Source organism: Eriocheir sinensis, chromosome 49, assembly GCF_024679095.1.
Source record: "Eriocheir sinensis breed Jianghai 21 chromosome 49, ASM2467909v1, whole genome shotgun sequence".
NCBI lineage: Eukaryota > Metazoa > Arthropoda > Malacostraca > Decapoda > Varunidae > Eriocheir > Eriocheir sinensis.
In genome coordinates this window covers 6,211,469-6,224,463 of record NC_066557.1, presented here as the reverse complement: position 1 = coordinate 6,224,463, position 12,995 = coordinate 6,211,469, and the positions used below count along the sequence as shown (strand labels likewise).

At 41.9% G+C, this 12,995-nt stretch overlaps 1 protein-coding gene across 1 annotated transcript in view; it reads left to right on the top strand.

Annotated features, from left to right (window-relative positions):
• LOC126981753 (neurobeachin-like) overlaps nt 1-10,209 on the top strand; it is a 56,916-nt gene extending 46,707 nt beyond the window's left edge. Inside the window, exons 26-33 of the mRNA XM_050833276.1 lie at nt 3,108-3,306; nt 3,810-4,364; nt 5,037-5,163; nt 6,141-6,249; nt 7,256-7,539; nt 8,079-8,229; nt 9,279-9,435; nt 10,019-10,209. Of these exons, the coding sequence (XP_050689233.1) occupies nt 3,108-3,306; nt 3,810-4,364; nt 5,037-5,163; nt 6,141-6,249; nt 7,256-7,539; nt 8,079-8,229; nt 9,279-9,435; nt 10,019-10,194 (1,758 nt within the window). The 3' untranslated portion in view covers nt 10,195-10,209. The remainder of the gene's footprint in view (nt 1-3,107; nt 3,307-3,809; nt 4,365-5,036; nt 5,164-6,140; nt 6,250-7,255; nt 7,540-8,078; nt 8,230-9,278; nt 9,436-10,018) is intronic.
• The last annotated feature ends 2,786 nt before the right edge of the window (nt 10,210-12,995 follow it).

The following is a 12,995-nucleotide window of genomic DNA, read 5'->3' as shown; positions in this document are numbered from 1 at the left end:
GTGTGTGTGTGTGCGTGCGTGTGTGTGTGTGTGTGTGTGTTTGGCTGCCATGGTGATTTTTTTTCGGTTTGGTTTTTCGCTTTTTCGTGTTTATTTTTGTAATGTCACCTGCTTTTTGATGCGTCCCCTGCCCCCCCCGCCCACACGCCCCCACACAGACGTTTCACCTCCTCTCACGTCACCCTCCCTCCGCTCTCTCCTTCCCTACGGCACAGCATTTTGTTTCAGAACTCAAAACTGGTATAAAAATAAATTCTCGGTTCCATGTTTTTAAGTTATGATTTTGAACGGAAAACTCGAAACAAACAGTAAATAAGGGTAACTGTCATCCTTAGGTCATCTGGTAATCGCAGCTTTTGTCCTAGATGGAGAGTTTTTAAAGGGAGAATTATGATCGAGTTATGATAGGAAGGAGCAGCCGTGGGTGAATGAGCAGTATGTCATATCTACCAGTCGTGTGATTTGCCATGTTTTGTTTCCACTCGCCTCACAAGATTGTTTGGCCAAGGAGGGAATCCTGACATTGCTTCACAGGAAAAATTGCATCTTAGAATTTCCTTGTTAGGACCACAGGAAAACTGGTATTGTTCTGGGTAGGTTGACATAAGGCAGAGTTAAATAGTCTTGGGTTTGTTAACAACAGAAACAGAATTCAATAAAATCTTTGGATGGTTGATGAAGGGAAGTTCATTTGATAAAGTCTCGGGCAGGCTGATGAATGAAAGCGGAATTTAATACAGCCTAGGATTTATTGACAGAAGGGAACTAGAATTCAATAGTTGAGAAAATGAAAGTAAAATTTAATAAGGTTTGGAGCATTTTTTTATACAGTGAAGATGGCAACTCAAGGAAAGAAGGGGGGGGGGGGTCAAAGGGGAACAAAAAAATTATAGTTTGTGCATTTAAGTAAAGAAAACAAGGAATTACCAAGCATTGCAGCGTACACAACTATGGAACAATTGGCAACCTTGATGATAAGCTTTTTTTTTTTTCTTCTTTTTTTTTTCTTTTTTTTTTTTTCCCCTCCCTGCATGCATCATCCTCCCATCACTGTCGTTGTGTTCCTGAGCCGCAGCGCACATTCCTGTATTGCCGCAATGAACGCACAATGTTATTTTATTGGTGTTATTAATATCATGACTTTATTTTTTTTTTGCATGTTTCATCATCATCATCATCATCACTGTTTAACGTCCATGTATTCCCTATGGTGGGGTTGGACGGGTATGAGCCTCTTCCACTGTTTCCGGTCCATAGCCATTTCTTCATTTTTTTGGCATGTTTCTTCATATGGTATTATTTTTATTATTCTTTTTTTTCTATTGTAGTTATTGCATGAAGTCCACTTTTTTCAGCATGTATTATTATTATTATTATTATTATTATTATGATTTTGTTTTTTTTCCCATTTTTGTGCACAGCCATTTTTGTGTGTACAGCGTTTGTATGTATTTTGATATATATTTTAGTGCATGCGCAGGCAGACTTTTTGTGTGACGGATGATTTTTTATCCGTCGCAAAACAAAACAACTAAAACTCCATCTTTCTTTTCTTCTCTAACATTTAGGTGATGATCGATTTCTATTAATTTTACTCTTCTTTATTTTTTCCTCTTTTTATGATGGAGAGCTTTTATTTTCTTACTGATTAATGTTTTCTTTGTTTATTAGTTAACAGTATTTTTTCTTTCCTCTCATTTATTGGTTCTCGGGATTTATTTGTATCTCCTCAACATTTTCATTTATTCCTATTTTAGTTCATTTATTTTATTTTATTTTAGCCTTTTTTTTTGGGGGGGGGGATTCTCATTTATTTCCTCCTGTTGACCATTGAGGATTTTTTTGGGGGGGGGAGTTCTCATTTATTATTTCCGTTTCTTTTTATTATTATTATTTTCTTCTCATTTATTTTCTTGCGTTGTTCATTGAAGGGCGGAAAGTTTAGCATTTCTTCTAATTTGCCAGTTCTTTTATCACTTACAAATTCATTCATTCTTCCTTGCCCCTACATTTATTTCCTTCCATATACCTGTAAAGATTTTTTGGTGTGATTAGTTTTGGTTTAGTTCTGCTTATTTTGGGGTGGTGGTGGTGGTGGTGGTAGTGGTGGTGGTGGTGGTGGTGGTGTTGGTGGTGATGATGGTGGTAGTGATGATAACTTAAGCATTATATATTTTTGGGGGAAACAATGGTGATGGTTGTGGTGGTGTTGGTGGCAATGGTGGTGGTGGTGGTGGTGATGGTGGTGGTGGTGATGGTGGTGGTGGTGGTGGTGGTGGTGGTGATGGTGGTGGTGGTGGTGGTGGTAACCTTTCTATTTCCCCCCCTTTTTTTTTTTGCTGCACGTCCCAATTTTTTGTCCAATTATTAGCATTTTTTTTATTTCTACTTTTTTTATGCTCTATTTTTTGGCATATAACTGGTGCATAACACACCCCGTACTCACCCTTGTTACCTGTATGCCTTCACTCTATTGAATATGTATAACACGGATGAATTTTGGAGCATACGCAGGGGAAAAAATGTGTGTTATATACCAGAAAATTCATCACCTTCGCTACCTGCTATATTTTTTTTTCATTTTCCATGCAATAAGGTCAGTAATGCTTCATAATTTGTCACTAATATCATGTTTGTTTTTGCAGGCTAGTATAATGTGAATCTACTTTTCTACACTTTGCATATTCTTTCCCTGGTCATTCATAGTTATAAGTGAAAATAAAGATGAAGATAGATGGTTGAAGACCGAGATCAAACATCTTAAATGATACAAGGCTTTATTTAACTCCTAACTCCTTACTCATCTGTAGCATAAGATTAGAACATAAATAAAATCAAGACATGGTAGTGAATTTTAAGTTGATACGATTGAAGTTAGCTCTTAATAACAAGGTATATTTTGTAATCAGGAATTTGTATAGTAAACATTAACTACATTTAATAAAACACCAACATATTCAACATCTTTAACATTAATTCTGTAACACAGCAATAATGTAAAGAAATATACAGGAAAATTAGGGAAGTTATGGAATATAGAAAAAAAGAGAAATGTAAAAACAAAGGAACATTACAAAAACTCACCCCCTTACCCCCTCCCCCACCAGGGTCCCGAGGGTGTGGAGGGTGACAGCAGCAGTAGTGGAGGTGGGTCAGGGGGTGTGGGGGGCATGAACGAGGAGTCCGGCCACCACCCCCACCACCTGCACCACCACCCCCACCACCACCCGGCGGAGGACGACTGGACGGACGTCAACCTCAACGACGCCACGCCGGACGAGGCGGACGGGAAGGGTCACAAGTCAGGCGAGTGTCTGGGGTGCCGAGGATTTAGGCTTTGTTTTAATTATGAAATTATTGTTGGTTTATTACTCAAGCTCAATTTTTGCTAATTTTTTTTCTTTTTCTCTTTTTTCTCATATCAGTTTTTCCTCATTTTGTCTCCTTTTTCTTCCTCTCCTTTTTAACTGCACTTTCTTCTGTTTATCATATTTACTAGAAGATAGGACACATCTTTTTCTTCAAAATGTAATAGGGCAGTTGTAGAGTATATTTAGGTCAGACACTTGATTCCAGTACACCAAATTGCATATTCTTGTACTTGATTCCAAAGCACATTTATGATGAAATAGTAAATTATTTGTCTTATACAGAGGTGTGTCCTATGTTATGGCAGGTGTGGTATTTCCCAATTGTTGATCTTTTCCTCATTTTAATTATTTTTTCCTCTTTTTTTTTCTTTTTTTATTATTATTATTATTATAAGAAAACCTACTACTAATACTAACAAATGTTTCCTCCTCCTACAGTTTACGGTGTGACGGAAACCAGCGACAGCAACAACCACCACCATCACCACCACCACCATCACCACCACAATAACAACAACAACAACAATAACAACAACAACAACAACAACAACAACTCACAGTCATCACCGCCACCCCCACCACCACCATCGCAGTCATCCTCAAACACCACCTCCACTTCGAACACCACCACCACACCGTCGCAATCACTACCACCACCACCACCTCCGCCGCAGCCTCTTCCACCACCACCGCCACCACCCCAATCGCAGGACCCCCAGAGCCTAGGCGGAGAGATTTCAGTTCTGTCCACGCCGTCCAACATTCCCGACTCCTCCTCCGTCAAACCCCATAGGCCGGAGGATCTCAACATCAAGCCGTTCCTGCACTCCGAGATCCCCATTCCCACGCCGTCACGCGAGGCCTCACTCACGCAGAAGCTGGAGATGGCGCTCGGGTCCGTCTCGCCGCTGCTGAGGGAGATCATGGTGGACTTTGCTCCGTTCCTCTCCAAGACGCTGGTCGGATCGCACGGACAGGAGCTACTGATGGAAGGTGAGTGTGTGTGTGTGTGTGTGTGTGTGTGTGTGTGTGTGTGTGTGTGTGTGAATGGTAGGAAAAGATGTGTGTGGGAAGGGGGAGGCTGAGGGAGGAAAAATGGATGTGTTTCTTCATGTGTTTGTGTGTTTGTGGATGGGTGGGAATGATGTGTGTGTGTATGTATGTGTGTGTGTGTATATTTTGGTATCTTAAATCTAACATGTTCTCTTTTATATATAATTTTGTTTACTATTTCTGCACTTCATTCCTCCTCATTTTTCTCTCCCCACCAATGTTCTTCCCTATCCCTTTATCCCTGTGCTGTCCAACTCCCTAATGCAAGAGTTCACCAGGATCTTGACTCTTTCATCTTCACTGGTTACAGCCTTCATTTCTTCTACTCTATATTTCCTCCTTTTTTTGTATTAAACTCTATCAGGAAGGGGAGTAACACATCACCACTCACTCACCATTTCATCACCACTACTGACACACCACAAACACACAACACTTACTCACTGTCCCACCTCCATTGACACATCACTACTAACAACAATAACAATAACAACAATACTAACATACACTACTACACCACAACTAACACCACCACTACTAACATATCACCACTTAATCACTCACCATATCACCACCACTAACACGCACCATTTCTCTCTCTCCCCGCCACAGGACTCATGACGTTCAAGCACAGTCAGAGTGTGGTGGAACTGGTGATGCTTCTGTGCTCCCAGGAGTGGCAGAACTCTCTCCAGAAACACGCCGGCCTGGCCTTCATCGAGCTGATCAACGAGGGCAGGTGAGTTTGACGGGGCAGGTAGTAAGGTGTTGAAGGAAGGAGTGAAGTATGGGTGATAGAGGAGGGAAGAGAAAGCATATTGGAAAGAGGGAAAATAGATAAAAAGGGAAGTTGTGAGGGAGAGAAAGGGAAGAGAGGCTTGGAGGAAGGTAAAGGTGAGAGAAAGAAAGAGAAAGCATAATTTGAAAGAGAGAAAAATAGAGATAAAGGGAAAGGAAAGGAGAGGAAGGGGAGAGAGGCTTGGTGTAGAAGCAAGGAGGAAAGTAAAGTTGAGAGGAAAGAAGAGAAAGCATATTGGAAAGAGCAAAGAATAGAGATGGAGGAAATGGGAGAAGAACATAAGAACATAAGAACGTAGGAGTCTGCAAGAGGCCGGTAGGGAAGAGAGGCTATGGGTGAATGATGGAAGGTAGGGAAAGGAGGAAGAGGAGTGTGTGAGGGACAGGTAGGCAGGTTTAGGAGTAAGGGAAGAAAAGGAAGAAAGGAAGGGAAAGAAAGGTATTGAAGAGTGAAGGAAAGTGTGTGTCTATGAATGTGTCAAAGAGAGATTAGAAGGGACTGAAGGGAAATAGGGAAGAGATTAGAGATAAGCGGATAAAGAGAAGGGATAAGGAAAAGGAGGAAAAGGTCGGTGAAAAGTTGAAAGCATGTAAGGAAAAAAAAAAGTGATTATGGAAAAGGAAAAGAAGAAAGAGAGGAAAGAAAGGTAAGGTAAAGATGGATTGAGTGAGGGAATGGAATAGAAGAAAAATGAATAATGGATTGACATATAGAACAGTGAAAATAGAAAGAATGAAGGAACTGAATAAAAGGAATTGGTTAACTTTATTTTTTCTCCTCCTCTTCCTCTTCTCCCTCCTCTCCTCCTCCTCCTCCTCCTGCTCCTCCTCCTAAAATGAATTGATTAACTTATTTCTCTTCCTCTTCTTCCTCCTCCTCCTCCTCCTCCTCCTCCCCCTCCTCCTCCTCCTCCACAGACTGCTCTCCCACGCCATGAAGGACCACATTGTCAGGGTGGCCAATGAAGCGGAGTTCATCCTCAACCGCATGAGGGCGGATGACGTACTGAAGCATGCCGAGTTTGAGGTGAGTGGAGTGGACGTGGAGGGTTGGATGCCATTATAGGGGACTGGATTCTGTTTTAGAGGATTGGATAGTGTTATAGAGGATTGGGTAGCATTGTAACAGATTGGACAGGTTTATAGAGGGTTGGGTTGTGGCATAGAGGGTTAGATAGCTTTATAGAAGGTTAGATAGGGATATTTATTGACTTTATATTTAGTGATACAGAAATTTTTAAAGATTTACGATGAATTCAATGATTACCTAAAATTACATAAACTTTAAAAATATGGGCAAGTGTGAAGTTATTAAAGGATTACATAGATAGTACACAGAAGCATACAGTAAGGAAAAGAGGGTTAAGTAGAATTATTTACAGGATTACATAGATACACATAGATGCTGACAGTTACATAGATATTTGCAGTTATATATAGATTTTAACCCGGTAGCAGCGACGGCCAAATTTGTGGCTCTACCGTGTACCAGAGACGGGCCAAATTTTTCCCATGATATAAACCCCTGAAAATAGATGACGCATAAACTGATCACAAATGCATTGATATATATTATGAAATGGTTTGTGTGAGTGATGATTTTTTCTCATTTTTCTTGCTTAGAGGTTAAAATTACATAAACTTTCTTATAATATGGGGAAGTGTGAAGTTATTAAAGGATTATATAAAGAGTACACAGAAGCATACAATAAGGAAAAGACGGTTAAGTAGAATTAGTTATAGGATTACACAGATTCACATAGATGCTGAGTTACATTTTTTTTATTTATTTATTATTTTTTTTTTTACAACAAAGGAGACAGCTCAAGGGCACAAAAAAAAGGAAACAACAACCAAAAAAAAAAAAGCCCGCCACTCGCTGCTCCTACATAGAAATTTGCAGTTATATATCGATTTTGATTATGTGTGTGGGTAGATAATAGAGATTGACCACCACCATCACCATCACTTCTTAACCCTCACCACCACCTCAACCCTTTACTCACCACTCATCACCACCTCACCACCACCAGTCCCTCTGCGCCACCACCGTCCTGGAGAGGCGCGAGGAGGAGAAGATGTGCGACCACCTCATCACAGCGGCGCGGCGGAGGGACAATGTCGTGGCCGCCCGCATCCTCGACAAGATCACCAACATCCTCTCCAACAAGCACGGGGCCTGGGGGGGCACCGCCATCACCGCGGCCCGCACCCCCGCCACTGCTGCCACCACCACCACAACCGCCACTACCACAGTTGCTACGGCTGGGGGCGGCACGAGTTCCGCTGTGGTGGCTAATTCCAGTTCGAGTAAAAAGTACGTTTGATTAGCGTTAAGAGCGAAGAGGGTAAATAAAGAGATGAAGAAGAGGAGGAGGAGGAGGAGGAGGAGGAGGAGGAATAAATTAGAATGAGAAGAAAGATGAAAAAAGAAGAAGAAATGATGATACTTTACTATTTGATATATTACTCCCTCTCTTTCCTTAGCCCCTTTTCCTCCTCCTCCTCCTTTTTCTCCATCTTTTCCCTCTCCAGTTTCTGTGCTTTTATCTTCCTCCTCTTCCTCTACCACATCTTTTTCCTTCTCCACCTCATTTTCTTTTTCTCCAGTTTTCTTTCCCAGTTTTCTACATTCTCATCTTCCTTCTCTTCCCCTTACATATCCTCCTCCTCTACCTCTTTTCCCTCCTCCTCCTCCTTCACCACTTCTTCCTCCACCTCCTACCTTTTCCTTCTCTTCCTCCTTTTCACCACAAGCCAAATATTCTCCCATAAGCAAAATTTTCTCTCAAGCAATATTTTCTCCGACAAGCCAAACTTTACCAAGACTAACCTCTCACGTTCTCCTCCTTCCAGCACCCCATCCCAGTTCTGGAAGCTGGACTCATGGGAGGATGACTCGAGGAGGAGGAAGAGGTTCGTGCCCAACCCCCTCGGCTCCTCCCACCCCGAGGCAACCCTGAAGGCAGCAATTGAACACGGCGCACCTGAGGATGCCATATTACAGGTACGTTGATGCTGGGAGGTGTGGGAAGGTGTGCATGAAGAAGGGAGTAAAGATGGGAGAAGGGTTGAATGAGAGGAGGAAATGAAGAGAAACATGAATAAAAGAGAAGAAGGTTAGATAGGAAGGAAGAATAGAAGAAGACTGAGTAGAAGAGGGAGTAAAGAGAGGAGAAGGAATAAATGAGAGGAGGAAGATGAATAAAAGGGAAAAAGAGAAGAAAGAAGGGAAAGGGAAGGAAGAATAGAAGAAGGCATAGTAGAAAGGGGGAGTAAAGAGAGGAGAAGGAATGAATGAGAGGAGGAAAAGAAGAGAAAGATGAATAAAAGAGAAAAAGAGAAGGTTAGATGGGAAAAATAAAACAAAGACATAGTGGAATAAAAAATAGAAAAGGAAATAGTTGAAAAAAAGTATTGAATGTGTAAAGAGGAGAAAAATAGGAATAAATAAGATGATGAAAGAGGGAAAATGAGGAATAGAGGAAGAACAGAAGAGGACATAGTGGAGTATAAAGAATTGAAAAGAGAAAAGAGGAACAAAAGTGGAGAGGGTGAATAAAGAGATGAAGAGGAGGAGGAGGAAGAGGAAGAATAAATTAGAGAAGAAAGATGAATTAAGAGGAAGAACAGTAGATTAGTTGGAAAAGAATAGAAGAGGAAACAATATAAGTGTTGACATGAATGATATGAAGAGGAAGCTAAAAAAGAGGAATGAAGGAGAGGATAAAAGGAGGGAAGAGATGAGTAAAGAGGAAGAATGGTAGAGAGAGAGAGAGAGAGAGAGAATAACATTAGATTCATACTCCCCTTCTTCCCACTCCCTTCCCCACCCCACCCCCACACCCCCTTCCCCACACCCCCACCCCCTCCCCCACACCCCCACACACACCATCCCCCCTACCCCCCACACACACCACACTCCCCCACCCACACTAATTCATTCTCACACCCATACTAACACTCAATTCCCCCTTCCCCCCCACCCCCCCATCCTTCACCCCACACCCAAACACCCATGCTTATACCCCCCTCACACTAACATTCCCCCCATAGCTTACGTCATCCGCCCCCTCCACACAGGCGCGGGAGGAATTCCACGCCCAGCTGGCAGCACAGAGACGGTCCCTACAGCAGCCCCTCCAGTCACCCGACCTGCTGGATGACTCGGAGCTGGCCACGGATGACAGGGACCTAGACGCTGATGTCACAGGTGGGTGGCAGATGGAGTGCAGTGATTGATGGATGAGTGTGGATGACTAGTGGATGAGTAAATGAATGCGGATGACTGGTGGGTGAGTTGATGAATGTGGATGACTGGTGGGTGAGTGGATGAGTGTGAATGACTTGAAGGATTGATTGATGAATAGTTGAGTGTGGGTGACTTAAGTGGGTGAATGGATGACAGGGTTGAGTGGATGACTGGTGGGTGAGTATATTAGTGTGGATGAGTGGTGGGTGAGTGGATGAAGAAAAGTGTATGAGTGGATGATTTTTTTTTTTTTTAAGTTTTTCTCATACTCAATCACACACATCTTTTCCCCTTTCATTTTTCTTCCTCATCAACTCTTCCCATCCTCACTCTCCCTTATCATCTTTCTCTATCTTCACTCTCCCTCATTATCTTTCTCACCATCATCATCTCTCTTCATTCTCACACTCCCTTATCATCTTTCTCTGTCCTCACTCCCTCTCATCATCTTTCTCACCATCATTATCTCTCTCTTCATTCTCACACTCCCTCATCATCTTTCTCCACATCCTCACTCACCATCATTTTCTCCCCCTCCCCCCAGGCCTCGTCAACCTGAGTACGCGTGCCCGCCTGGTCGCCCCGGGCCTCACCGTCCCCGGCACCGTCTCCGTCACGGCTGCCGAGCTCTACTTCGAGGTGGACGAGGACGACCCGGAGTTCAGGAAGGCTGAGCCCGAGGTGAGTGTTCGAGTGGCACTTGTGTATATTTTTAGTTAGTTGTTTTTACAGCAGAGAAGGCAGCTGATAGAAAAAAAAGGTACTAGAGAAGAAACTCCCACCCATTACCTGATCATTTGTGTTTTGCCTTACCTGTGAAGTTCTTGGGATTGCCTGTGGAGTGCTTGATGAATGGCTGCATTTGACTTGTGGGGATGTATTGGGTTGGGAAAGAGAAGATTGAGGAGGAGGAGGACATGATGGGGGGAAGAGAAGGAAAAGTTTAGACTGTAGGTAAGGGGTACGAAAATAAATGAGAAAAAGCTTGTTGGGAATGACATCTAGCTGACTGATATTGTAGGAACTGACCTCTGGGGAAGGGCCAAGGAAGAGGCAACTGGTAAGTGTGTTTTAGAATCTATAGGTGTTGTATCAGGTTGAGGACTCGCCTAACATTACCTGGGGTTAATTTGGGGAGTATCTCATTACTTGGGGATTTACATGGAGCATCTTGGGTCACTTGAGGGTTCAGGGAGTTCATGCTTTTCTTATTCTTATTTGCATTTTTCATATTGGTTTTTCTCATGTGCTATTTTTAGTTGCTTTTTTATGTGTTTTTAATCTGCTTTTTTTTCTTTGCCTCCTTATGTTTTCCTGTTTGCTATTAATTGCTTCTTTCTTGCTTTTTCTTAGTTGCATTTTTTTTATTTGCTTTTCCGTTGTTTTTTCTTATTTGCTTTTTATTTGCCTTTTCTTATTTGCTATTTTTATTTGTTTTTTCTTGTTTACATCTTTCTTGTTTCCCTTTTTTCTAATTTGCTTTTTTTTGCCTTTTCTTATTTGCTATTTTTATTTGTTTTTTCTTGTTTACATCTTTCTTGTTTCCCTTTTTCTAATTTTCTTTTTTTTGCCTTTTCTTATTTGCTTTTTCTTATTTTCCTTTTTTTTTTTTTGCCTTTTCTTATATGCTTTTTTCTTATTTGCCTTTTCATTTTTTTTCTTATATGCTTTTTCTTATTTTTTCTTTTGTCTTTTCTCATTTGATTTTTCTTAATTGCTTTTTCTTATCTCAATTTTTTTTCTTTTTATGTGCCATTTTCTTACCTGCTCTTCCTATTTACTTTCTTCAGGGTTACTTATAAGTTCAGGAAGTTGAATTTTCCTTACTTTCTTTTTTGCCCTCTGCTGTAATAAAAAGAAAGTGAGTTCTGACCTGGCAATTCAACAGCACCTACCTAACCCTACCTGGGAATACCTTACCTGGAATACCTGTGATTTTAATGAGGTTACCTGCTGCTTACTTATTACCTGGGGGTCTACATGGGTATTGTTTGGATACAGAACACCTGGGGCTTAATTGTTGTACCGGGGGATTAATTGGGGTTACCTGGACCTTAATTGGAGCTACCTGGGGCTTAATTGTTGTACCTGGGGCTTGATTGGCATTACCTGGGGATTAATTGGTCTTACATGGGGTGTACCTGGGGCTTAATTGTGGTTACTTGGGGTGTACCTAGGGATCAGTATGCATTCACCTGGGGGTTACTGTGATCTGAGCATTCCTGGGTTTAATTGGGATCAGGTGTTGGGTTAAATACTTGTCCATGTTTTTTTACCTCGCTGTATGGAGAGTAGCCAATTACCTGGGCAGCACCTGACTTACCTATGGGTCACTATTACCTTGGAATTTAATGAGTACCTTGGGATGCTCTCTTACCTGAAAAAATAGCGAGAATTACCTTGAATTAATTACTTACCTTGTGGATTAATTTTACCTGACCTTACCTGGGAATTAATTATTACATGAGATTACCTGAGTACAATTAATTTACCTGTTTTTAATTATCCAGTTGGAGAAGAAAACTCGTAAGAGAGAGAGAGAGAGAGAGAGAATTTGTATTTTCTTACTTTCCATCTCGCCTTACTTCCTCTTTTCTCTATTTACTTTTCTTTCCCTGCAACACATTTTCCCTTCCTTCCTCCGTTTTCTTCTTTCACTCCTTTCTGCTTCCCATCTTTACTACTTCTTTTCTGTTTTTCTTCCTTCCTTTATTTTCCTTCCCTTCTATCTTTTCCCCAATCCTTCCTTCCTTATATCCATCCCTCCTCCTCCTCCTCCGCCTCCCTCTCCTCCTCCTCTTCCTACTCCTCCTCGTGTATCAGTTGCAAATCATCTCGCAGTGTTGCCATCAGCGCGTCACACCTTTCGTAGCAAAACAAACAGTGTTACCAAGTTAGTGGTGGTGATGGTGGTGGTGATTGGTGGTGGTGGTGATGGTGATGGTGATTAACTGTTGGAGGTGAGGTAAGTGACCTGTTAATTGCGGCCGTGATTGATAATTTACCTGTGTGTGCGTGCGTGTGTATGTCTGTGTATACGTGTGTGTGTGTGTGTGTGTGTGTGTGTGTGTGTGTGTGTGTGTTTAGTTTCATCTTTATCTCCTCTTTCATATACTTTCACTTTCTTTTTCCTTTAATCATTTTTCTTTCTCCGTCCCTCTCTCTTTCCTTCTCTCCTTTTCCTCATCCTCCTCCTTCTTCCGTCCTTCCTTTTCTACCTCTCTCCCTTCCTTTCTTCCATCCTTCTTTCCTTCCTTTCTTCCATCCTTCTTTCCTTCCTTTCTTCCATCCTTCTCTCCTCTCTTCTCTCCCGTTTTCCTTCCTTCTTTCCCTCCCTCCTTCCATCCACCCCTCCCTCTTTTCTCTTATTTTCCTTTTCCCTCCCTTCTTCTCTCCTTCCCTTCTCCCTCCGCCCCCTCCTTCCCTCCCTCCTTTCCTCCATCAAAAAGGAGATATTTAAGAGTTTTCTCCTTTTCTCTCCCAGTCACGCTTCTATGATTTCCCCCCCCCCCCTCTCTCTC